The sequence below is a fragment of the Xyrauchen texanus genome, chromosome 4 (assembly GCF_025860055.1).
Source record: "Xyrauchen texanus isolate HMW12.3.18 chromosome 4, RBS_HiC_50CHRs, whole genome shotgun sequence".
Classification (NCBI taxonomy): Eukaryota; Metazoa; Chordata; class Actinopteri; order Cypriniformes; family Catostomidae; genus Xyrauchen; species Xyrauchen texanus.
In genome coordinates, this window is record NC_068279.1 from 39,041,901 (window position 1) to 39,067,763 (window position 25,863).

Genomic DNA, 25,863 nt, shown 5'->3' on the forward strand with positions numbered 1-25,863 from the left:
ATGAGATCGATCGTGACCAACCAATCGTGATGTTGGATTTGAGACACAACCGTCTTGACCGTTAGCATCTTGAACTTGAACGCCTTGACTGAGCGATTCAAGCCTTGAAGGTCTAAAATCGGACGCAACCTCCCACCCTTCTTGGGAACCAGGAAGTATCTGTTGTAGTAACCTGACTCTTTCTCTGGAAGGGGAACATGTTCTATGGCCCCTTTGACCAAGAGATTTTGCAGTTTGTTCCACAGTAGACATGCTTGTTCCGGTTTCACGGTAGTGGATACCACTCCGTTGAAACGCAGAGAACGGTGATCGAATTGAATTCTGTAGCTCTTTTCTACTGTTCTTAGAACCCACAAAGAAACACCTGGCAGTAGCTTCCACGCTGCCAGGTTCTCTGAGATGGGAATACATTTTGACACTTCCTGTTGAGGGGATGTCGAGTATTGACAAACCGGTCCCCAGTCTTTACGAGGGTCAAAGAGCTGCTCAGGGCATCTAGAACCCTGCTTGCGGTCCACATGGGTGCGCAAAGCAAGTACCAGACACAGCAACGAAGAGGCTGGGTCTGCCTCCTCCTGGGTCAGTTTCGTTGCAGGTTCATGACCTAATCCCTGAAGGGGGTCATCTTCTAGGAGAGGGCTTTGAGCTCGACTGAATCAAGCGGATCGAAGGAGGGTCTCTGAAGGCCTGAGAGGACCACTGAGAGATCCCAGGAGGGGAACAGGCCTCTTAAGGAACCTGATAACATACACCTTTAAGGTGGAGGTGGACAGCCTACCCTCCAACCTCTCCTGCAGGAATGATAGCACTGACTTAACTACGCATCTCTGGTGGTCTTCAGATCTGGAAGATCACCAATTTGCGAACAGACGCCACTTGAGGGCGTAAAGCTGCCTGGGGGATCTCTGGCTTGGTTGATCATGTCTACGACTGCAGGAGGTAGACCGCTTAAGTCTTCTGCATCCTGTCCAGGGGCCAGACATGGAGGTTCCAGAGGTCTGGGCGCGGTGCCAGAGGGTGCCCCATCCCTGAGAAAGGAGGTCCTTCCTCAGGGGAATTTGCCAGGGAGGTGCTGTCGCGAGGAGCATGAGATCCGAGAACCAGGTCCGAGAGGCCTCATGTTCCTCGTTCTCCCTGACCTTGCACAGCACCAGTGCAAGAAGGCTCACTGAGGGAAATGCGTACTTGTGCAGCCCCCGGGGCCAGCTGTGTGCCAGTGCATCTGTGCCGAGAGGGGCCTCCATTAGGGATTACCAGAGCGGGCAGTGGGAGTTGTCTTGGGAGGCAAAGAGATCTATCTGAGAAAATTATATATAACTGAACACCGGAGTGGTGGATATGTTTACGGTTTTCATGTACACTGACTTCGTCTTATGATCATGAGCACAACACAGAGCAGCAACCTAAGATGTGATTACCTCATAATAAATATATACCTAAATAAAATGAATTAGAATTTTATTAAACAGACCTCCTCAGCATGGTTTGATGAAGGGACATGCAAAGATATATACAATACCATTTATGTTTCATATTTAAAAGGATAGAGAGTCAAAAATTAATATCTCAGACTAACCCCATTTCCTTTGACTTTGGCCCAACATTACACATTCTCACAAGTAGGTTCTATGCAAATATCTTACATAAATAATTTTATTTTTGACCATGTAATGTACACAAACCTCATGGATTTCTTTCTTTTGCTTTTTCTCCTATCAAGTATAATATCTTAGGGAAAGTAACTTAATGCTAAATACAGTAATTTAATGCTCTTATCATTGATAACAGCTCATTACAGCACTCCTTTGTTATTTAAGACTTCTTAGAATGGAGATTTCAGAATTTCATAGCTTTGGCATATTGATAGGAAACACTCACTTTCTATATGAAGCATCACACATTTTTGGCATCCAGGCAGATGATAAGCTTTGACTGGCCATTGAGCAGAAACAGCTGTTATGGCTCTATACTGAAGGCTCCTGCTGCCGCCAAGTGTTACTGGCCTACAGGCAGACGAAGCGCTGCTCTTGGACAGTGACTAGACTGGTAATTTAGATTAATGTGGTCCTTTGTATTCATTCAGTAGCTGAGAGAAGAAAGGACAATGGCAAAACACCTTTGATTCTTATTTTGGAGAGCTTTGACCTGGGATTTAAATAGCCCTCACAGAGGCATTATTTGGTGAGAAATGCTACTTTTAGCATCCAATACACTACACCACTGATAGACTTCGAAGCTTAATGCAGTGGTTTCCTTCATTGTCTTTTGTGAGATTGGCACATAAGCTTTCATTAGAGATCTCTTCTCAGTATGCAGGGGTATGGAAAGTATAGACCTTTCTTTATTTAGCTCTTTGAATATGTTGTTTTAAATTTCAGTTTGATTACATTAGTTGTTCTTTACTAGTTTAAGTTGAAACTGTGGATAAAACAGCTTAGACCAGAATTAATTTCCATACTGGTTTTTAATGTTTGTTTGGTGCTAGACTAGCTGGTGAACTAGCATAGCTACAGTGTTTACCAGTTAAACTTAGAGAAGTTTGTGAGAAGGGAACTGCACTAAGTTCTTTTCAGAAGAGAAGACAGAGAAAATAAGACTAATGAATATATTTTAAATAAACTTGAAATTAATCAGTTTGATTTTGTTCAGTCGCGGGCTCGCAGCAGCATGTCTCTTCGTAGATGCAGCACATTTCCAACTGCAGCAGAATATTGTCTTATGCCAAACAGCAGCAGCCGCAGCATGCATAAAGCAGATATAGTCCGCCAAGACCAAACCTACTACAACGTCATTGACATTAATCAAATCTTTTATACCATGGTCTGTTAGAATTCTTTATTTTGATTGGCTGGAATGCGTGCGGTTCAAACCGTTGAATGCACAGGTAATTCTGGCCAGTTTTAATTACCATTCGATATTAATGCTCTGCTTATAACCATAGCAACATAACATTACATAACAAGCAGGGTGAGCTACAGCAACTGAAAACATTTCCTAACCACTTTCATCAGCATAGCTAATATAATGGAATTCAGCTTGGAGGGTGCGAGAAGGAAATCAGGACATATTGTAAGCATTACAATACAACACTTTCGCTGTCCAGCAAGGCGATGCAAGATTATTAAAACTGTAATGTGTTGAGTATGTTATGTGCTGAAGTGCCGCCTATACACTTTAGAACATAACATTCGTGGAGGCAACCACTGGTTCTTCACCTCCATGCTGTGCATTTAAAATTGTTTAACGCACCCCTAGCCATGGATTATCCCTTACATATAAACTACTCTTGAGAGTTTACTTTTTACTTTTATTTCTTCTATTTTTACAGGAGAGCTGTCTTTCTCTTCATGGTTCTTTACTGGTCATGCTGCCTGGGGTTTGCACAAACACAGCCGGCAGGTAAGAGTAAAATAAGTGTCTTAAGTAAGTTCATTAATGTATTTTCAAAATTGTAAAAAAACAAACAAACCCAATTATCCCCATTTAGTATCTGATACAGCATAAACAATATGCATTTGCAAAAAGTCAATTTGAAGCTCAATTTGTCATGCACATGAGATATTTGTTGAAACCATGTATTCTACATGAAAGCATGGGTGCATTAACATCCAAAGACCTCCAAGACTGCCTTGTAATAAATGTTGAGGATACTTGACAGGTCTTAGGTAAATATATTTCTCATGTTACAACTAATTTGGAGTTTTCCATGAGGCAGAAGTGAAAGAGGCCACCAGTACTGCATTTTGTTGGAGAAGTGTGCATCATATTTGCCAGAGTTATCATTATTCTGATGATATTTCTAGCAGCATTTGATGAACATGAGTCTGTTTATCTGATACTAGTGAATGAAAAACCAGTACTTCAGTATTGCTATATGCTATGCTTTTTATCCCAACATCAGTTGAGCAACTAGTCCTCACTGCAGACTCACTGGATTTAGTCCACTGCGTAGTTGATTTCTATGATGTATTAGATGCTTTTAATGTGGAAGCGAGTTGCATATTATATCAGATTCTCTAAACAACTTGTTACACATATGGCATTATTTTGTGTTATCAGTATGGTATATAGCTTATTCGCAACTTTGTTTGACAGGCTTTATTAGTGGCTAACTAAAAGTTAGTAGTTTAACTACTGTTGCTATATGTGTCTGTATAAGCTATAATGTTTAAATTCATACATATAACAACTGTTATTTTCCCTCTGGCAGCTTCAAATTTGTCTATTTTTAAATGGATTTCCATTTGTTCTTTTTTATGCCCATGTGACTGCTCTACTTGTGCCTTATTATAATAGACTAGTGCAGGATACATAAAGATAAAAGTGTTTTTCTTTTTCTTCTTGTCAATTCAAGTAAGTTATCGTTTTATAAGAACATTTTGTCTAGAATCCACATATTTTAGTTTAACACATCTCATACTTTGTCTTGTATATCACATAGAGAATATTTAGCCTTTATTTGATTCACAAGTGAATTATTATTACATGCCTGACTATTATGACTGCTTCTTCACATTTATAATATAATGTCTCTTTAAGATAATAGAATAATTACACATATTGTTTTTATATATACACACACAGATATTTTCAGTCCTTGAACTGAAACCTTACATTTTGGACCGCACAAGGACAAAAAAAAAAAAAAATGTGTGTAGTAGATTTTAAATCCAAAACAAATGTAAGATTTGAATCCCTAAATCAAATTTAAAAAGGAATAGGGCTGTATATGTTAACATAGCCATATAATTATTTGCAATAATTGAAAATATATCTGGGTACACAGACCAGCTGTATGCATGCCAATAGTCTGATGAAACCAGTCAAAACTATTAAAAACATTGCATACGCTTTGAAGAAAAGACGGGGAGTGATAAGTATGTGAATTTGAACTCTTACAGCCTAATATCTGATTTGGCGACATTAGTAAAACAGCTAGTTCTGAGTTCAAATTCACCTTTTGCCAATTTCAGTATTTTCCCCTTATTGATCTATGTAACTGGAGACATATAGTACATGCCAGTCACTTATTTTAAATAAAAATGAATGCAAAAGATCCAAATAAAGTGTCTAAGGGGACTGTGATATCACTGAAAATAAACACAACATTTTCGTTGTGATCATTGAAGGTTAGGCAGTGCAGAGAAGGGGGTGGATGGGTGCACACATGCTTTTCCCGGTATTAAACAATCAAAGGCAGCTTTTTCTAGCAGCTTGGCATCTCATGTGCCAGCGGAACAGGGGTCATGGTAACACATTTCCTAGACTTGAAGAAACCCCTCTCTCTAAAGCCATTGTCATTTGAAGACAAGAGTGATGAGGTACCATTATGTGACACATCAGGTGCGTTTCTTCCCGCTGCCAGCAATGTAGTTAAGTTCCTTCACAATAGCCTACTTATTAGATTATATACTTTTTTATTATACACCAGGGTGCAAATACCTTATGCCACTATTTACAGCAAGTGTTCTGTGCCATACCTTACCATTTGGTAATTTCATTCTTTCTTATTCATTTGCACAGAATTTCAATCAATATATTTATTAATTTGTGCATGTGATATGTGTTTGGTTTGTTAAAAAAGAGATTTCTAACTTTTTTGTACATCTGAAGTAGTTATACCTGTACTGAAAAACTACAGTTGATAGTTTTGCATTTTTAAGTGTTACACTTTTAAATAAATAGACTTGTTTATTTGTTTATAGGTGTACTTGAAGGTAGGGGGGCCTCATTTTGAAAATCTTCTTAGGGCCCCCAAAATGCTAGGGTTGGCCCTGTATCACTACTCCAAACATTTGTGCATTTGCATTGAAACAGCCACTATTTAATGAACATCCCTTATGTAGTGTACATCTCCATTTGAGAGGCAGTATGATTGTGCCTGATTGGATGTCACTGATTGGGCTTCTGTAGATGTACAGAGTTCTATATGTGGGACAGTCCTTATATCAACTTCTGCTGTCTGAGATTTCTCAGGATATCTGCCACATGGCTTATGGCCACATCATATATGTGAGCCATAGCTGGAGACGTTTTGGAATTCTTCTCTAACCATCGAGCTTATCTTTAGTTTAAAATATGATTTTCAGAGAATGACGTTCCACTTTCCACTAACATTTATTTGGACAGTCCTTCGAGGGCAAATTGCATTTTTTCAATGTTGTTTCAGCTTGGCTCTGGGAATTGATGCTAAGCCAAATCGTTTAAATGGCTTACTGTTCCATATCAAGCGTATCTACTGTTTTAGCTCGATGGAATATTAGTGTCTGCAACAGGGTCTATGTTTTGCTTCTCAAAGGCCCCATGAAATTGCTTTTAATTTCCTATTCAAACAGGACATTTGGATAGGATAGGCTCATCACTTAAAAAATTAAATAAATATTTAAATAACCAATAGGCTTTAGTTACGTTACTGCAGCCACAAACCATAATTTGCAACTTACTAGAATGATGCAGGTGCTGGTAGAGGAATGGGCATTCTCATTCTGGAGAGCATTTGATTGGACATGTGTAGTGCAAGATTAGACATCAATATTTTTCAGTCTGTTTTTCTAAAGAGAAAAACTGTACATTTTAAATGTGTATATCTGTTAAAATTGTATTTAGTCAGTGTTAGTTAGTACACTGACATACATACAAATGGTTTAAAAGCTAGCACATACATGGAGTAAACTCATATTTAGATTCCTTTGGGTCTTTAAAATTAAGATATTGTTTCATGTATTGCATTTATAGATGATTGGTGATCTCAACATTCACTATACTGTGACTAGTGGATCTTCTAGTGTGTGTTCTGTTGAGGTGCACTGCTGGATATTTGTTATTGTAAGAGTTTTGTTTCTGGATCTTGTGTGATGTATGTGAAATAATTAAGATGATAACATTTTATAACTTCAGAGAAGAATGTCTGAGATATTTTTTTACAGGCCATTATGTTTATATTTGAGTTGTCTGCCAGCATACTTCTCTTTTTACACAACCTAGTCCAATCTGCTGATTATCATCTGTGGTTTAAGTAATGCATGGCTTTAGGCTGATTTATACCTCTGCGTCGAACCTACGACATAGCCTGATGTGCACCTCTTAAAATATTTAAGAGTTGGGGTACCCAAGTTCGTTTTTAATAGATTTGAATTTGTCATGGATTTTTTTCCAAGTCCAACCAAGTTCATGACATTTGATTTGTGATGCATTGAACAAAATAAATAAATAAAAGTAATGAAACACAAATAAATGGACACTCTGTCTGCAAGAAGTTGTAGCACCCCCTGATGTTGTAGACATAGCCAGAGTTTGTTTCACCATGTTGAGCAAACACACCTGCAGAGCCGCACACTCAGTTAACCAATACGCTTGAATTTTACTATGGAGACTGCTGTGTAACATCGATTACTGAGGTGGCTGGCATGACGAACACATAAAGACGGGTATGTAGCCAATGTACTAGAATCTGCAAGGCAGTTTCGCATTGCACGGGACCTGACAACTGGTAAAATTGCATGCAGCTTTTGTGAACAATGGTGACGGTGATGGCTAAAACAATATATTAAAATAAAAATTCTGAAAAATATTATTAATATTGGGCTAATAAGTATTTTAGGTGTCTCCAAACATGTAGGGTTCTGTAGTCTCTTGTGATCAATGCAGTGTTATCAACTTAAACTGGTCCTTGATGAATTAACTGTAACTTTTTAAATAGTTGGGAAAAAAATTGTTATTGCTAAAGCAAACTGCAACTCTGAAAAACAGATAAACATCACCTATTTATTGTTTTTCTATTTTAAAAGAATTGAAGAGCTGCTTAAAAAAGTTTGTGACAGCAGGGGCATGGTCGAGCGTTCGTCGAAAGCGTTAAGGGTGCATAACTGTACACCTGAGCCAGATAATGATTAACACCAGCTTGGGGAAAGTGGCATAAAAGGGACCATGTCAGCGGTAAGAGGACTGAGAGAGTCTGGGTTCAGAGACTGATTGTGAAGCTAATGTGTTGTTGTAAAGTTGTAAAGCTGACGTGTATTTTTGAAGCTGTAAGCACTGAGGTTTATTCATTAAAAACCCTTACCTGTGAGTGGTAAGAAACCAGTCCCCTGTGTCCTCCTTCCCTCCTGACCTAGAAGATTGTTACACTGGTGCCCAAACTCGGGATTGAACTGAAGGAAGTACACCTCATGGAGTCCTCCCCATTTGCTGAAGTCCTCAAGTCTCTCGCCAGCCTGCACCACTCCCACCATCAGGCCCTGATTGAGCTTCATCAGGACCAAGAACGCCGCTTCCATGAGATCCTCAGAGCTCAAGCAGAGGACTGGCAGGTGATCTGGAGTCTCCCCAGTCAACAGAAAGCCCCGCCCGTGACCCCGGACAACAGCAGCCCCATGCCCAACCTCACTCATGAAGATGGGGGTGGAAGATGACCCAGGAGCCTTCCTATTCAAGCAAACCACAGAGATTTTGGGTTGGCTGCATGCTGAGTGGCCAGCCCGACTCATCCCTTTGTTGTCCGGGGAAGCCCATCTCGCAGCTCAACAACTGCCAGAGGCTAGTCTCCTGGTCGACAGAGACTTGAAGAAAACCATTCTGCAGCGGGTTGGCCGGAGCCAAGAACAGCATCTCCAGCTCTTTCGGTCAATGAAAAGAAACCCTGAGGCACGCCCTCGACCAAGTGAAAGTTTCTGATGGTCAACAACTCCAACAGAACATCACGCTTTCATAGCCTTATTTTGTGATAATAAAAGAACGGTTGTATCAAGTGATGCAGGACATTCAAACAAAAGAGGATACATCACAGCTGTTAATACCATAGAGCTGCCGGGAAATGTTGTTCCAGGTAGCTCATTATAATCCAATGGGGGGTCACTTAGTGGAGAGGAAAACACCATGCCATCTATTGACAAAGGGTTATTGGCATATCCCCTTGACATCAATATCCTTTGAAAAAAACAGCCTTCTCCACACCGTTTGGATTACACCAGTGTGTGACACTTCCATTCGCTTTGTTTGGGGCCCTGGCTACTTTTCAGTGCCTCATGGACCGAATCATCAGACCGCATTCAACTTACGCCGCTGCCTATTTAGATGACACATGCACATGCAGCATCTGAAGGTGGTTCTGAGGTCGCTGCGATAGGTGGGACTCACAGAAGTGCACGATTGGGCGGGTAGAGGTACGGTATCTGGGTATCAAGATCAAAAAGGGGATGAGACAGTTCCTGGGGCTGGCTGGCTATTATAGGATCTTTGTGCCTAATTATTTGGACGTCAACAGCCTGCTGACTGATCTCACTAAAAAGGGAGCTCTAGACCCAGTCCAGTGGAAGCAGCAGTGTCAACAGGTGTTTATGTAAGTTAAAGCCGCACTTTGTGGGGGGCCGCTTTTACATTCACCTGATTTCTCTCTCCCTTTTGTGTTGCATACGGACAGAGGGCTGGAGCGGTGCTCTTGCAGGTGGTGGAGAGGGAGGAGCACACCGTACTGTACATTAGCCACAAGCTCTCGCTGAGTGTCTTGTCATCAAGTGGGTGGTCCGGTCTCATTCTCTGGTAGGGCTGCACGATTATAGCAAAAATCATAATTGTCGATTATTGCGATTATTAATGTTGATTAAAATATAAAATTACCGTGACATCACAAAGCAAGCAACCGTGCGGTTCTTCAGCAGATTTCAATGGTGGATATGAGCTGCGCTCCAGTTTCTTTTAAGCATCTTTTAAGCATTAAATATTGTAATAATGTTTGTTAATGTTAAGCCAAATAAAAATTATTTTAAATGGATATCTATGGTATAAAATAAATTAAATTATTGCTAAATTACTGCTTAAATTATTAGTCCACATACAGTAAATAATATGGCATTTTCAATATTCAAAGGTATTAACAGCTGATTTAAATTGACCAAGTTACTGCATTCATTAAGCACCATGATGGTGAGATGGGTGCCCATTCATCCTGTTAGATCTTCAATGGTGATCTTGTTCATGTAAGATCATCGTTAGATAAGTTTTGGCCTCAGTGGTTGCACTTTGGAAATTAAAAACAGTCATTTGCGATCGGAATTTGTGTGATTCGTGAAAATGTTAAATCTACTAATACCCGATGTGTTGCAAATGGGTCTTATTTGAGCAGACGCGATAACAATGACGGCTATTCCTGAAATATTTTCATCTTCGAACAGTTCAGCCGAATTACTTTATTGCTATTTTTATACAAATCACATTCACATTGGCCTACTTATTAACATGACAAAACAAAACTGTTATTACATTTTTCATAAATTGTGCACACAAATCAAGCAAACTCTCCCATTACAATGACTGTCAGTCACTGCAGGTTTACACTGTTGTAGAACATAGTGCTCTGTAGCTTTAAATCTGACGGACTAGGTTGAAAAGGCTGGGTTTGGTACGGGGGCGCGGGTAGGCATGTGGAGTAAGTTATATGCTGTTATGTTGGACCTCTGTATATCTCCTAGTAAAGTTACATGTTGTTAAACGAATCTTTTGCCTTGCCGCTCATCATTCAACAACTGTGTTTCGACGCAAGCTCACTGACGTTCCGCACTAAGTGCAGCACTCTTGCTAATGCTCTCATTAAAAACAAAGCTATATAATCAGCATAATAAATAAACTATTTTCACCGCGTCTATGCCTTGATTAGAACGGGAGTGTTTTAGTTTTGTTGTGTTGCTCATGTGCATCTATGTACAAAGCGAGCGGTGCAATATGCATTGAATCCAAAATAAGTACAAAGTGCTTTTCGCTCTGTTCTACAGCTTCTTTTCAAGTGTCAGGTGATGTTTCTTCAGTATTCATTTTCGTGTGCCACTGTGAACAGAGGTGGAACATAAAGCAAGCGTCTGGGCATTCAGATGGATCAGTTGTCATTATTGATAGGACAGAGGACTAATTTAAGCAGCTCTGATTGGCTATTGCCATTTCATTGCTCAACGGACATGTTAGTGATTGGTTAGAATACTCAACCGCGGCAAAAACACGTTGTTAATAGAAACCATTTACGAAAAAGGAGCAGACTTAAATTGAACGCTGTAATCGTCAGTTTTCACGATTACATAATCGTTGCAGCCAAAATCGTAAATGCGATTAGTTTTTCTATTAATTGTGCAGCCCTACTCTCCTGTACTACCTGTTGGGGTGGGCCTTCACTCTCTGCTCAGATCACGCCCCTCCAGTGGCTCCCCCGCATAAAAGATACCAACTCGCAGATCACCCATTGGTAGTTCAAGGTGGTCCACAGGCCAGGAGCACAGATGGCTGTCGCCGACTTCCTGACTGTCCAGAAATGGGGGAGGGGGGTGATAGACAGGCCTGATGTCAGGGGGGTTATGTAATAACAAGGAAATCTGAAGTAGCGTCTCATTTTATCAAAGTTTATTTTAATGTCTATGCATTATATAACATTGTATTTGGACTCGGGACCATTAAAGCAACTGTCTCAATCGGGATCATCTGCTGTTTTTTTTATTCTGTTTGTGTTTCATGTAAGTGAAACGTGACAAAAGAAATGCTTACAGCTAATAAACTCTAAAAGCTTTTTTCCCCAGGCCTTTACTTGATATTAATTTGATATATGATTGAAATAATGTTTTGTATTCTATTCGCACACTTTCGGATCAGCACAATGATTTGGCCGAAGAATCAGCACCTGATAAGAGTTTTTATATTGCCTATATGCATTGTACATTCTTTATAATAGGGCTGCAACTATTGATTATTATGATAATCGATTAATATTCGATTAATTCTACGATAAATCTGATAAAAATGTATTCCTGTATTTTATTAAACTATGGTTTTTCAAAAAACTGAAATGATAAAGGGCTTAAGGATTTGGTTTGATTTATATGACTGAATTCATGATTCAGTACTCTCACACAACTTTGAACAAAGACTGAATCATGAACATTTGGAATTTATTACTTTTATTACTTTCAGGCCAAACTTAGGCTATCAAAAAGTGCTCATCATTAAAGAGTACAATTATCCATAGGACATGGAGTGGGACAAAAAAAATCAGTCCAGCAGAGGGCAATAGTGATATGAGAATAGATATATTAATAATTCTGCCCAGCAGAAAACTACATAATTATGTTAGATACAAATCCTTGTTCACTGTCACATTTAATTTAAGTATTTTAATATTCTAGTTTTAAAATAGTATTTTCACTGATTACGTGTTTCTAACCATTTTTAATTGTGTTTATCCAGTAAAATAATTTTTGCCATAGTATACATTTTCTAGTGAAATCAGACATTAGGCTACATGTGGCATTATCAGGAGGACTTTCAAATATCAGTACCTTAGCATTATTACATTATATTCAGCATTATATACAGTTTAATATAGTACAATAATCTGTAAACCCTGTGCAAATTCACTCTCGCGCTGCAAATATCCCGCTGCTCACTGTGTTACATGCGCAGGAAAAAACACTTTAAAAACCGGAACTTGCTCATTTTCAACAGAGGCTCGTTTGTGGTAAAAACTGTTTTTTATTATTATTCATAACATGTTAAAAGATAGCAATTAACAGTAAAAATGTAGCCTAAGTGATGCGCTGGAGAGAACTCTAGTGCGTCAAACATCACATGCCTTCTAATAATGTGATACACCAACCGCTCCACATTAAACAGTAATGATATCTTCTTTGAAGTATTTATAAAGTGCTCTCATGAGCTGGACAACTTGGGTCGTGTTTTTTCCGCTTCAGCTTGTCTCCGTTGTTTTTTTTTTTTATTCAACAATTGCACAGTTTACAGGAACGTTCATCTCCATTATAATACATTGTGCAGATTCCAACATTGCGGGTGTTTTAACATAAACAAAACATAAACAAAAGACTCACATCATCACATTTTGCCAGGGGAAATACGGATTTACAAAAAGATATCAAATTGTTTACACACATTCACAGTTTTTGTTGCCTTTTAAGAGAATACTTAAGCGTGTTGACATATTGCTTGACCTCATTGTTAAAAGCAATAAAAGATGTTTTGGAATGCGCAAACTTACATTTATGAATGTAAAATTTGGCCAAGAGAATAATGAGATTAATAATGAAAGTTTCATGAGGCCTAGTCTTAGTTCTGTTGAGGTCATAAAGGCCAAAAAGAACATCCTTCCAAAACAACTTGAAATCTTTCTCAATTTTTTCTGCAATAAAATTACAACTATCAGACCAGAAACTTTGGACAAAAGGGCAGTGCCAAAACAAATGGGTAACTGTTTCAATACTCATAGAGCAGAAAGTGCACATTACATCAATGTCTTTTTTAAATTTTTTAACAATATGATCATTAGACGGGTAAAACTTATGAATTATTTTAAACGATATTTCTCTAATTTTGTTGGTCAGCAAATATCGGTTGGGTAAGAGCCAGACCTTCTTCCAGTCAAGGCCGGATTTACCACCGGGCCGATTGGGCCGGTGCCCGGGGGCCTCCGACCTGTAGGGGGCCTCCAAGACCCCACTAACTGTGTGGCCTCATCCTTTTTTTTTTATTATTTATTTAAAATTAAGTTAAAATAAAATTAAATAATGAGTGTGTGTTTGTGTGTATGTGCGTTAACAATCATTTCTTTGGACACAAAAAAGTATCATGATCAGTTTTTTGGCTGTGTCGGCTGTGTCTGATGATGACAATGAGTCAGGTTACCGCGGAAACTGTTGATAGCGGCAAGACCGCGGTAGAAGACAGTGTGAAAAAAGAGAATTGAGGACATCGAAAAAACAAACAACATGGATAAAAAACGGTGGAGCAGTGGAGCCACAAAATGGAAAGCTAAAAGGGAGAAGGATAGCAGAGAGGATTTAATTAGGAGAAATATTCCAACCATAAAGAGCCTTTATTTAGCGCTGTGCCTCGCGGTGATGCTAGCGAAGTTTAGCACAACATCTAGCCTTGCTATTTCAGATGAACCTGAGCATCAGCACCAGCACGACAAGACAAAGAACCACAGCCCGGCTGGAAAGACAGACACCTGCTGAAGGCGGCAGAGACCAGGCGGTGACGGGTAGGTAAACGTACATTACCAGTTGGACAGCCTCAAAATGTAGTTCTATCTATTACTTTTTCCCTTATTAAAAACCCTGATTATTATAGATGCCTGGATTGGCGCTGAAGCCTTCCAAATCTCTGTGCACCGACCCAACTAAATCAATATTTTTTCTGATTTCGCTAGAGTCCAGCACCCGTATTTCACCACCCCTCTGTCCCCGTATGATAAGTTGCTTTTTAAATCATGTAACGTTGTTGTATTAATGTTGACTGTTAATTTTATGACCAGATATGCGGTCTAGGCTTATCAATGCATAATATGTGGGAGTCATTCTCTAGTTCAGGGTACTTTCACATAATATTTCACATAATATTTTAAAAGTAGCCAATATCTTTCGTCTTATTCCGTCAGTTCACTGCAGAGAAGTATCGCTTTGTTGTTTTTAATATTTTTAGAACCTTCTGCTTGTTAATCCTCTGGGGTCAACGGACGCGCCGGCATTACGTCGTCATTACAGCGGAAACAACATAAAATTCTCCGTCATTTTGGGGCATACAGAAAAGTGTAAGACATCATTAGAGACTATAATGGGTCTACTTTTATTTGTGTACACTCACAATAACAACAAAACCTTGTGCTTTTGTAAAATAAAGAAAACAAAAAGGGTGAGCTATCAGACGTCTCTGTCTCCACAAGCATATTTCTGAAAATTTCTGGGAGGGGGCCCCAAGATTTTGTGCCCAGAGGCCTCTGCTTTCTAAATCCGTGCCTGCTTCCAGTCAATGTTTTTCACAAATTTATTCCAGTATGGAACCACATATGGGACTGTGATAATATCTGTTTTGAACAGGGCTCTAATTAGTTTATTGTTCTTACCATTGTTACAAGAAAAACAAATCTTACCAACTGAAGTGTTAGTCAGCGATAACAAAGTTATTTGTTGTGTGTCCAATCTTGGTTGAGCTCTATATAACATGCAAACACCAGAAGAAATTGCTCCAAAGACTTTGGCATAATCTCCAGGAGACACAGGAATTTTGTATTCTTCTAGAAACTCATTATGAGTAAAGACAACCATCCCTGTTAAATAATTGGTCAACAAAAATAATGTTATTATTAAACCAGTAATCAATAAATAAAGATTTGTGTTTAAACAATATGTATTTTTTGTTCCATATGTAATATTTGTTCGGTGAAAAGTTGTGTTTGAAAATAAGAGACCATGAAAGGAAGGCCTGGCGGTGAAAGGCTGACATTTTTATCGGGACTTTATCAATATTATAATTACAGGTTAAGAAATAGCTCAACCCACCCAGTTTTGACAGCATATGACATGGTATGACATTCCAAATAGAATTAGGGTTTTTAAAGAAATGTTTCAACCAATTTACTTTAAAAGTATTATTAAGAGTACAGAAATCGATAAAGTTTAATCCACCCTTTCCATGTTCGTTTGTTAGAACAGACTTCTTCACACGATGAGTTCTATTTTTCCATAAGAAGTTAAAAAGAAGCTTGTCAATCTCAGTAATATGTTTTTTGTCCACATACAAAGATAGAGCTGGATATGTTAACCGTGATAAACCTTCTGCCTCAGACAGTAGGGTTCTGCCTCTGAGGGAGAGATCCCATAACAGCCACTGGTTCAGCTTTTTCCTGGTTCTTTGAATAATAGGGTTGAAGTTCAATAAAGTCCTTTTTTGTTGGTCCTTGGTAATTGTGATACCTAAGTGAACAAGTTCAGCTTGTCTCCGTTGTTTTTCAAAGGAGTTTCAATGAAGTGACGTCACTGACTTGGCATTTCCGTGCAAATACCGCAACTATCTATATAATCGATAATGAAATTCGTTGTCGATGATATAAATGATCGATAATTACCAATTTAATCGATTAGTTGTTGTACCCTACTTTATAACGACACTCGTTTTGTGTTAATCGTTTTTTTTCAGCATGGAACATAAAAATATACCAAAATATTTATGGATTAGCCTATTATTTAAGCGACTCAAGAGCAAACATACAGTCATTTCCTCCTTTATTTTCTGCCTGCAATGCAGGCAACATTTATAATAAAAGATATGTACCTAAATTTCAACATGTTCACATACTTTGAACTAATTTTTGATGCTACAATAATTTAATAAATGCATTTGAAAATAACATCTAGTTAGCATTTTGGATGTGTACTCACAGAAAGAAGCAAACACACCAATGCCAATCTATAAATGAAAACCAACATGTTGGTCCCTACGCGGAGCATACGCCGTAGGTTCGACACATAAGCATAAATCAGCCTTTGGAAAAAATGTGCATGCACATTATCCCATTTAAATGTACTTTAATTTAGTCTTATAGGGCATATTGTTTATTGCCAGTGTTTAAGTAGATTTTGTTAAATTGAGAGATTACATTTACTTAAAAGAATCCTGCTACACAATTGTGCCTGCTGAGAGCATAATTTATTAGGTGTGCGCAGTGTGTAACAATGATTAATTTAATTTGTGTTTTTTTGGTTCCTGGGTAGTAAGTGTTATTTCCTAATTGTTTATACCTAAAAAGTATAGAAAATGTCTATTATACCCCACAAACTTTGCTTTTTTGACCAGGACAGTGATATTTTGTAATTTACATTTTTTCCAGAATATTCCAGATAGATTCAGTGCTGAGTAAACCTTCCAGAACTTTCCAGTAATATAAATAGTAGTATAAATAGTATAAATACAGGGGCCTTAAGCCCACCAGTTCAGTTTACTTCCAGCTGCCTAAGTGGATACATACAGTATCTGCATTTTTCTGAGATGGCATCAAGAGGCTACAAGCATCCGGAAGATGCATTTTGCTATGTTTACGGCCAAATTATCAAGACAAAAGTGAAAAAGTACTCCGTGGAAGCATCTGCTAAGATGTGTGAGGCCTAAAAGGCATATTTCGGGATGCCTGTCAGGGATCAAGACACACTCTGGGCACCTAATTTCACCTGTGAGCACTGCAAAAAAAATCTCATGAAGGTAAGTTGGACAATTGTTGCTTGGAATTTTATGTTATAAAATTGGTTAATTTTTAAAATTGTAAAAGTTTTTTATTTTAAAATGTATTTTTTTCAGATGCCTTTTGGGACAGCAGGGACACCAAGGTGCACTACCACAGGCGGGACTGGCCACAGCGGACCGAGTTCTCTGTGGGGAGGAACAACATCAAATGGAAGCCACTGGTGGACCCACGGAAGGTGCTGACCACTGCACATCAAATTGGGCCTTATGAAACAATTTATCAGAGCTCTAGATAAGGAGTCGGCAGCCCTCATGTACCTTCAAGACTTCTTCCCTAAGCTGTCTGAGGCAAAGGTCAAAGCCAGTGTCTTCATTGGACCACAGATAAAGAAGATCCTGGAGTTCAATGAATTCACCAAGAAGCTCACTAGTTAGGAGAAAGCGGCTTGGAACAGCTTTGTCGTAGTGGTTCGGGGATTCCTGGGCAATCACAAGGCTGAAGAACTACGGCACAATGGGCTGTAAGATGTCCCTCAAATTCCATATCCTTAATGGTCATCTTGATAAATTCAAGGCGAACATGGGAGCGTACACAGAGGAGCAAGGCGAGTGCTTACATCAGGATACAATGGACTTTCAGTGCCGCTACCAAGGACAGTATAAAGGGAACATGATGGGAGACTACATTTGAGGGCTGATTCATGGAAGTTTAATCGTAAATCTCAAAAAACTTCTTACTTCTAAATCTTTTGTAGTAATTTTTGTATAAATACGTGTTCATTTGGATTAATATGTTGATTTTTTGGACTTTATGTAAACGAAAAGACACACATTCGCCCGTTTTCTCATTGGAAGTAGGTACATTTCAAAATATCAATGTCTTGTTCACAAAAGCAAAGTTTGTGGGGAATAATAACCATTTTCTACACTTTTGAGGCATAAACAATTAGGAAATAACCCTTACTGCTCAGGAAAATAATTGTGTTACATAGTGTAGTCTGACGTGGTGCGCGCTGCGAGGTGACCATCTGTGTTTCGCAACTGCTATCGGGTCCTTGAATAACGTATAATGTGTGAGGAAGGGCAGCTGGTGGACTTTCTGGTGCACCTCTGGGGTAAGATGGTGACTTTCTTGATATAGGCCTATTGAATTTATGAGTCTTTTAAACTCAAAATTGAGTTTCAAAAACTCTAGAATAAGCCCATATTGTGATTTTTGTAAGTGACTTCTATCAGTAGAGTACTTAATGAAAAACTGAGGTTTTACACCAGATGAAACATTACCTTCTCCACATATGTTCTACATATGCTTTGGTTAATGATCTGTTCCTATAATGAGCTCAATGTCTCAGTGTGCGCACAGCAGCTGTGAGCCTTCACTTGGTTGTGACAAGACCCATTTTCCTTGTAAATACTGAATGCTTACTTTGCCACAGTGTGTGTACGTACTGTATAGTGATTATTATGACCGTAACTTGTGGCGACCTGGCCTTTTTATCTCTTTGTAGATGTGGATGTCCTGCAAAGGCTGGGATTGGTTGGGAAAAGACCTTCTCTTGGAACACGCTCCACACCTCAAGGTGTCATCCCCTTCAAATCTGGAGTCATCCTAACCCAGAGGGCGCGAATTGATGTCCCTGTTAGCTCTGTCATACCTGCATCATTGGGCACGACATTCTCTCTCATCCTCAGTGTATGTTCGCATCGAATAAACAATGCTTTCCTCTTTACCATTGTAACAAAGAGGAAGAGACTGCAGCTAGGGGTGCAATTCATCCCTGGGAAAATCTTAGTTTATATAGGCCAAAAGACCACTGTAGATTTTGCTTATGATATTCACAATGGCCAGTGGCACAACCTAGCTTTGGAAATCCAAGCCCAGAGGATTACATTATATACTTCTTGTGGGAAGACAAGTGTAAATGCAAATTTGCTTTTTAAAAATGAGGAAACGTTGGATCCAGAAGGCTCATTTCGTTTGGGAAAAACGAGCCAGTACTCGGCCCAGTTTGAAGGAGCCATCTGCCAATTCGATATTCATCCCTCTGTGAAGGCAGCGCACAATTATTGTAAGTACATTAAAAAACAGTGCAGGGAAGCTGTAACCTATCGACCAAACCTTCTGCCTCTTTTACCATTATTACCCCTGGACACCAATATATCTGTCACCTTTCACACCCAAATTGTTACAACAGAGCTTATCAAAAGGCATTTTAGCTCTAGTCTTTCACTAACACGAGACAAGATGCAAATTAATCATGAAACCTTGCAAAGCCTGAACTCCTCTGCTTTGATGATTTCTCGTTCTGGCACTGTCTTGTCTGCACGAAGCACTGTGCCACCAACGATAGCCCATCCCTCACTACAGCTCCCTCTGCAGGCCACAACTCAAACAGTCAATGCCCCCTTTGCGAGTAGGAGGACATCACAATCATCTCCAAAGCCAACTCAACCAAGCAGCCCTTCAAAGAACCTCCTGAGGACAACTATAAATCCCCTGAAATTAAAGGAGAATGAGATGGCTGTCAATGTCAAACCAAAAGAGAAAAAAATGGAAATACCGACCATTGCCACAACCAAACCTAAATCTTCTAGTGCAGTCAGTGTGTCAGAGATGACAACAGTTGCATCATGGAGACCTCAGCCAAAGGTGAACACCTTTCTTGAAGCCAACACCACTTGTTCTGCGCCTGTCACCCCTGCAGCCTCAGATGGTCTCCAAACCTTTGAATTGGAACCAACCCAATACTCCCTCTTGGCTGGGGCACCTGGACTGAAAGGAGAACCTGGACTACTGGTAGGATCTCATGTTAATAATTGTGGCTGCTTTTATTCTTTTATATTACCAAGTGGTTTACATTGGAGAGGGGATCTTAATCTTTTAGTTTTCCATTTTGACCAACAAGTATATATAAAATGAGAGCCAGTCATGGTCATGTTCAATTTGTATTGAGTGTAAACATGCCAATTTTGTTCTGTTACCCCCTTCCCTTACTATTTTTTTTTTTACACCAGTCTAGGCTGGTTTGCTGTCTCCCAACTAGGTCAGACTGGTCTGTTTTGCTTGTCACACTGGGAGAACAGCTGGCTAAACAGCTAAACCATCCGATCACCAGCTTGACCATCTAAAGACCACATTGACTAGACTAGGAAACCAGCTGTACTACAGTAACTTAAACAAGCTTGGTTAAATTTTTTTTTTGCATGGTAGTCTATTTTATGTACTCTATGTCTATGTTTGGTGGAATACTCTTCATGTTCTTTTCATTTTTATGAATTAAAGAGAGTTTACCCAGGTCTTGTAGTAGGAACATTTTTAACATTTTCTAACTTTCTGGTTAGAAATAGTCTAGCACATAGAAAGTATTTTTCAGTCTTTCCTTGTATAGGTGTGGAGGTATTGACATATGGATTTGGATATGGATTCTTTAGGGAGACAGAGTGAGTTAATTAAGTAATATTAAAGGGATTCATCTATACCAAATCTGAAAAACTGTTTCTATGAAAGCTTCTAAGTATTGATATTGTTGTGATATAATTGTGTGTACAGTAGATGTCTAGATAAATGACTGAAATTAAAGTTGAGGTTTTGGCAAACTATAAGAATATGACCTGAAATAACAATAAGTTATAAAGGAAATATTCTCAGGCTAGTAAAATGATAAATTTATTTTACAGTAAAATGTTATTCTAGTTTAAGTTCCCCACATTCTTTTAGAGAAGGTGGGAATTTGCTCATTCTTCAAATACACAATACTGAGTCTGTTTACAGAACCATTGCAACAAGGTGTTCAGTCTGCAACAGACCACTGGCACTCTATGGTATGTAGATCATTTTCTTTCTGTTTTAAACAGTCTATTCTTGTGGCCAGATGGCAGGTAGCTTTGCTTATTTTGAAGAATGGCAAATGTGAATTATTGGCTGCTGCCTTATGTTCTCTGGTTCTACATGTGCTTTAGCCTTGGTGTCTGCCTTCTTATGTTTAATTTAAGTGCTGTGTGTGTAAATATACATTAATATGGATTCCTTCAAATTTTTTTTCATTTCCGCAATGCAAACAATACCACACACCGCTACAGATTTTACTAGTTAAAGAATCTGTGAGCAAAGTGTTGGTTGAAGGCTGGAAAATAGTGTTATCATTGTTGTCTTTGAGCTTTTGGTGTTCTTGGTCTTGAGTCTAGTTTATTAAATACTTTGAAAGAACATTATAGTCTGGTGGGTTTTTGGCTGTGTAATGCTTAAACACTTTTTCCTTGTAGATAAAGGGTGAGGTCACAGGCCAGAGGGTGAGAGAGCTCAGCCATGATGACCACCTGATGCTGTAAAGACTTAACAACTCTCCTCTTACAGTATTATTATCAGCATAAGTTTTGGATGACTACAAACCCAGAAACAGAGTGGTAAATAAGAGTGTTTAGATTAGTCTAGGCCTAGACAGAATCTGACTTTTTTGCCATTTTAAATGTGCCGGTTTTTGCGGACTTCTACGTGCACAGATAATGTATGGCTATCAGTACAGAGTAGACAGCACTATTCTTTGGCTAAAATCATTCTGTGCTTACCAAAATTCAAAACACTGCCCCTAGTGGCCAAAGCGGTATGTTTATTTGGGAATATGTGCACTTGTGAGCTCTATTTTATATGTGCAATGTACACTGAAAAGTGTTAAAAACGAGTTGAGAGGTGAGTTGTTTTCAGCTGTAAAGTCTGTAATACAGTATGGAGAAATGCATATTTTATAAAAGATCCCCCCATCCCAAATCCCAAATCAAACCATCAGCAGATTAAAAATGTAATGTTAGAGGGATAAATGCCACCTCCGAATCAGTGGCGGGCCGTGCATTTAAAGTCAAGGCTGTTAGGAATTCCTTGTCTTGTTTCACTGTTGCCCTCTGTCTGCCATTTTTGTCACCTTGCATTCCATAGTTTTCAATTTTGTCCCTTGTTTAGCTCCACTGTCTCACTTGTCATTGTTTAGAACTACACTTCCCAGAATCCACCTGCCATCATCACTGCCATTTTGTTCATTGTTTTCACCTGTGTCTCATTCTGTCATCACTCACTGTGTATTTAAGCCCTGCTTTTTGTTCACTCCTGGTCGTTCGTTGAATGTTGTTAGCCTGGTGTGTGTTCCCTGCCCGTGGTTTCTAGTTTTATGTTTATTTCCCCATTGAGGGTTTTCCTTTGTGTTTTGCCTGTTTGTTTATGAAATAAAGTTGAACTGCAACTGGATCCGCATCTCCTCGTCTGCCTTCGCTGCTCGTTCATAACAGAACGAACGACCACACTATGGATCCAGCGGTTCAACGAGCAAACTTCCACCTGCTCTGCTTGAAGCAAGAGGACCACCCTATAGAGGACCACATCCACGACTTCCTTAAGCTGGCGGGTATCTCGGATTTCCCGGACTCCTCTCTGGTGGTCTTCTTCAGGCGCAATCTGCACCCCGCACTTAAGGAGCGGTTGCCACAGGCAACGCGGCTGGGCGCTCCACGCGTTACGTGGAGGAGACTCTGCTGGCCTGCGGTTCGCCGTTAACTGTGGGCTCATCGAGGAGAACTCTGCCACTCCTCCCACAGTAATAACCCTCCACTCGCCCGTGGTTCGTACCTTCACGCCTGCCTTGGTCAGTGAGCCTGCACGGTCCACTTCGTCTGCCCGGCGGAGGAGGAGAAGAGGAAAGGCTTCTGCTCCCCAGTCTCCGCCTGCCATGGCCAGCGAGCCAGAGCCCACGCCTGCCCCGGCCAGCGAGCCAGAGCCCACGCCTGCCCCGGCCAGCGAGCCAGAGCCCTCGCCTGCCCCGGCCAGCGAGCCAGAGCCCTCGCCTGCCCCGGCCAGCGAGCCAGAGCCCACGCCTGCCCCGGCCAGCGAGCCAGAGCCCTCGCCTGCCCCGGCCAGCGAGCCAGAGCCCTCGCCTGCCCCGGCCAGCGAGCCAGAGCCCTCGCCTGCCCCGGCCAGCGAGCCAGAGCCCTCGCCTGCCCCGGTCTGCGAGCCAGAGCCCTCGCCTGCCCCGGTCTGCGAGCCAGAGCCCTCGCCAGCTACGGTGAGTGAGCCAGAGCCTTCGTCAGCCACGGTCAGCGAACCCAAGCCAGCGCATACCACAGTCAGTGAGCCAGTGCCTGTCGCCTCAGAGGTCAGTGAGCCAGTGCCTGTCGCCTCAGAGGTCAGTGAGCCAGTGCCTGTCGCCTCAGAGGTCCGTGAGCCAGTGCCTGTCGCCTCAGAGGTCCGTGAGCCAGCGCCTGTCGCCTCGACCGTCCCTGAGCCAGCGCCTGTCGCCTCGACCGTCCCTGAGCCAGCGCCTGTCGCCTCGACCGTCCCTGAGCCAGCGCCTGTCGCCTCGACCGTCCCTGAGCCAGCGCCTGTAGCCTCGACCGTTCCCGGGCCAACGCCAATAGCCAGGACTGACCAAAAGCCAGCGCCAATGGTCATGCCCGTCCTAGAGCCTGCGCCCCTCGAGCCTTCCGAGCTTTCCAGAGCTCCGCCTCCCGAGCTTTCCAGAGCTCCACCTCCCGAGCTTTCCAGAGCTCCGCCTTCTGAGCTTCCCGAGCTTTCCAGAGCTCCGCCTTCTGAGCTTCCTGAGCTTTCCAGAGCTCCGCCTTCTGAGCTTCCTGAGCTTTCCAGAACTCCGCCTCCCGAGCTTTCCAGAGCTCCGCCTCTCGAGCTTCCTAGAGCTCCGCCTCCCGAGCCTCCCGAGCTTTCCAGAGCTCCGCCTCCTGAGCTTTCCAGAGCTCCGCCTCCTGAGCTTTCCAGAGCTCCGCCTCCTGAGCTTTCCAGAGCAACGCCTCTCGAGCCTCCCAGGGCTCCGCCTCTCAAGCCTCCCAGGGCTCCGCCTCTCAAGCCTCCCAGGGCTCCGCCTCTCAAGCCTCTCGAGCCTCCCAGGGCTCCGCCTCTCGAGTCTTCCAGGGCTCCTCTTGAGCATTCCAGGGCTCCGCCTCTCAAGTCTCCCGAGCCTCCCAGGGCTCCTCTCGAACCTCCCAGTGCTCCACCTCTCGAGCCTCCCAGGGCTCCACCCCTCAAGTCTCTTGAGCCTCCCAGGGCTCCGCCTCTCAAGCCTCTCGAGCCTTCCAGGGCTCCGCCTCTCAAGTCTCCCGAGCCACCCAGGGCTCCTCCTCCCAAGCCTCCTAGGGCTCCGCCTCCCAGAGCTCCATCTCTCAAGTCTCTCGAGTCTGCCAGGGCTCCTCCTCCCGAGATTCCCAGGGCTCCGCCTCTCGAGCCTCCCTCTGCTCTGCCTCCTGAGCCTCCCACGGCTCTGCCCCCTGAGCCTCCCGAGCTTTCCATGGTTCCTCCTCCCTCGGCTCTGCCAACTGAGCCTCCCACGGCTCCGCCCCCTGAGGCCTCTGAGCCTCCAGAGCCTCCCTCAGCTCCGCCCCCTGAGCCTCCCAAGCTTTCCATGGTTCCTCCTCCCTCGGCTCTGCCTCCTGAGCCTCCCACGGCTCCGCCCCCTGAGGCCTCTGAGCCTCCAGAGCCTCCTACGGCTTCGCCTCCAGAGCCTCCTACGGCTCCGCCGCCAGAGCCTTCCAGGTCAACGCCTTTGTGGACTCCTCCCAGGCCTCCTGACCCTGTTCCCGTCCTGTGGCCTTCCCCCAGGCCTCCTGACCCGGTCCCTGTCCTGTGGCCTCCTCCCAGGCCCCCTGACCCAGTCCCTGTCCTGTAGCCTCCTCCCAGCCCCCCTGACCCAGTCCCTGTCCTGTGGCCTCCTCCGAGGCCTCCTGACCCAGTCCCTGTCCTGTGACCTCCTCCCAGGCCTCCTGACCCAGTCCCTGTCCTGTGGCCTCCTCCCAGGCCTCCTGACCCTGTTCCCATCCTGTGGCCTCCTCCCAGGCCCCCTGACCCAGTCCCTGTCCTGTGGCCTCCTCCCAGGCCTCCTGACCCAGTCCCTGTCCAGTGGCCTCCTCCCAGGTTCCCCTGAACCTGTCCTTGCCCGGTGGCCAGCTCCCTGACCACCTGAACTTGTCCTTGCCCTTTGTGCCCCCTTGGACTTCCTGCCTGCCATCTGTGCCCCCTTGGACTTCCTGCCTGCCTTCTGTGCCCCCTAGACTGTCTGTCTGCCCCTCGTTGCCCCCTGGACTGTCTGTCTGCCCCTCGTTGCCCCCTTGGTCTGTCTGCCCACCTCAAGCTCCCCCCCCAGTCATGGACATTTTTTGTTTTGTTTTATGTCACTGTGATTGTCTGGAATCCGATCCTTGAGGGGGGGCTATGTTAGGAATTCCTTGTCTTGTTTCACTGTTGCCCTCTGTCTGCCATTTTTGTCACCTTGCATTCCATAGTTTTCAATTTTGTCCCTTGTTTAGCTCCACTGTCTCACTTGTCATTGTTTAGAACTACACTTCCCAGAATCCACCTGCCATCATCACTGCCATTTTGTTCATTGTTTTCACCTGTGTCTCAATCTGTCATCACTCACTGTGTATTTAAGCCCTGCTTTTTGTTCACTCCTGGTCGTTCGTTGAATGTTGTTAGCCTGGTGTGTGTTCCCTGCCCGTGTTTTCTAGTTTTATGTTTATTTCCCCATTGAGGGTTTTCCTTTGTGTTTTGCCTGTTTGTTTATTAAATAAAGTTGAACTGCAACTGGATCCGCATCTCCTCCTCTGCCTTCGCTGCTCGTTCATAACAAAGGCCTTCAATTTGATTCATGCCATTAAGAAAACACAGTTTCACAATGATGTTTCGGAAGATGAGGGAAACAAAACTGCAACGCTCTTGTTAGCATAATAGGGGTTTGACTCTCATTAGAGATGTCTCCTAACAACCCAACTGATAAACAATGCTGCAGTTTGCAGTTGTGCTGCATTTGTGCTTCAGGTGTATGATTATCAAAAGAGATTATAATGTTTTATACACCTGTTTCTGCAGGCATC

General features: G+C 42.1%; 1 protein-coding gene across 1 annotated transcript in view; it reads left to right on the top strand.

The window, feature by feature from the left end:
* LOC127642884 (collagen alpha-1(XXVII) chain B-like) overlaps positions 1-25,863 on the top strand; it is a 122,118-nt gene that overhangs the window by 4,355 nt on the left and 91,900 nt on the right. Inside the window, exons 2-3 of the mRNA XM_052125317.1 lie at positions 3,329-3,399; positions 18,510-19,798. Of these exons, the coding sequence (XP_051981277.1) occupies positions 3,329-3,399; positions 18,510-19,798 (1,360 nt within the window). The remainder of the gene's footprint in view (positions 1-3,328; positions 3,400-18,509; positions 19,799-25,863) is intronic.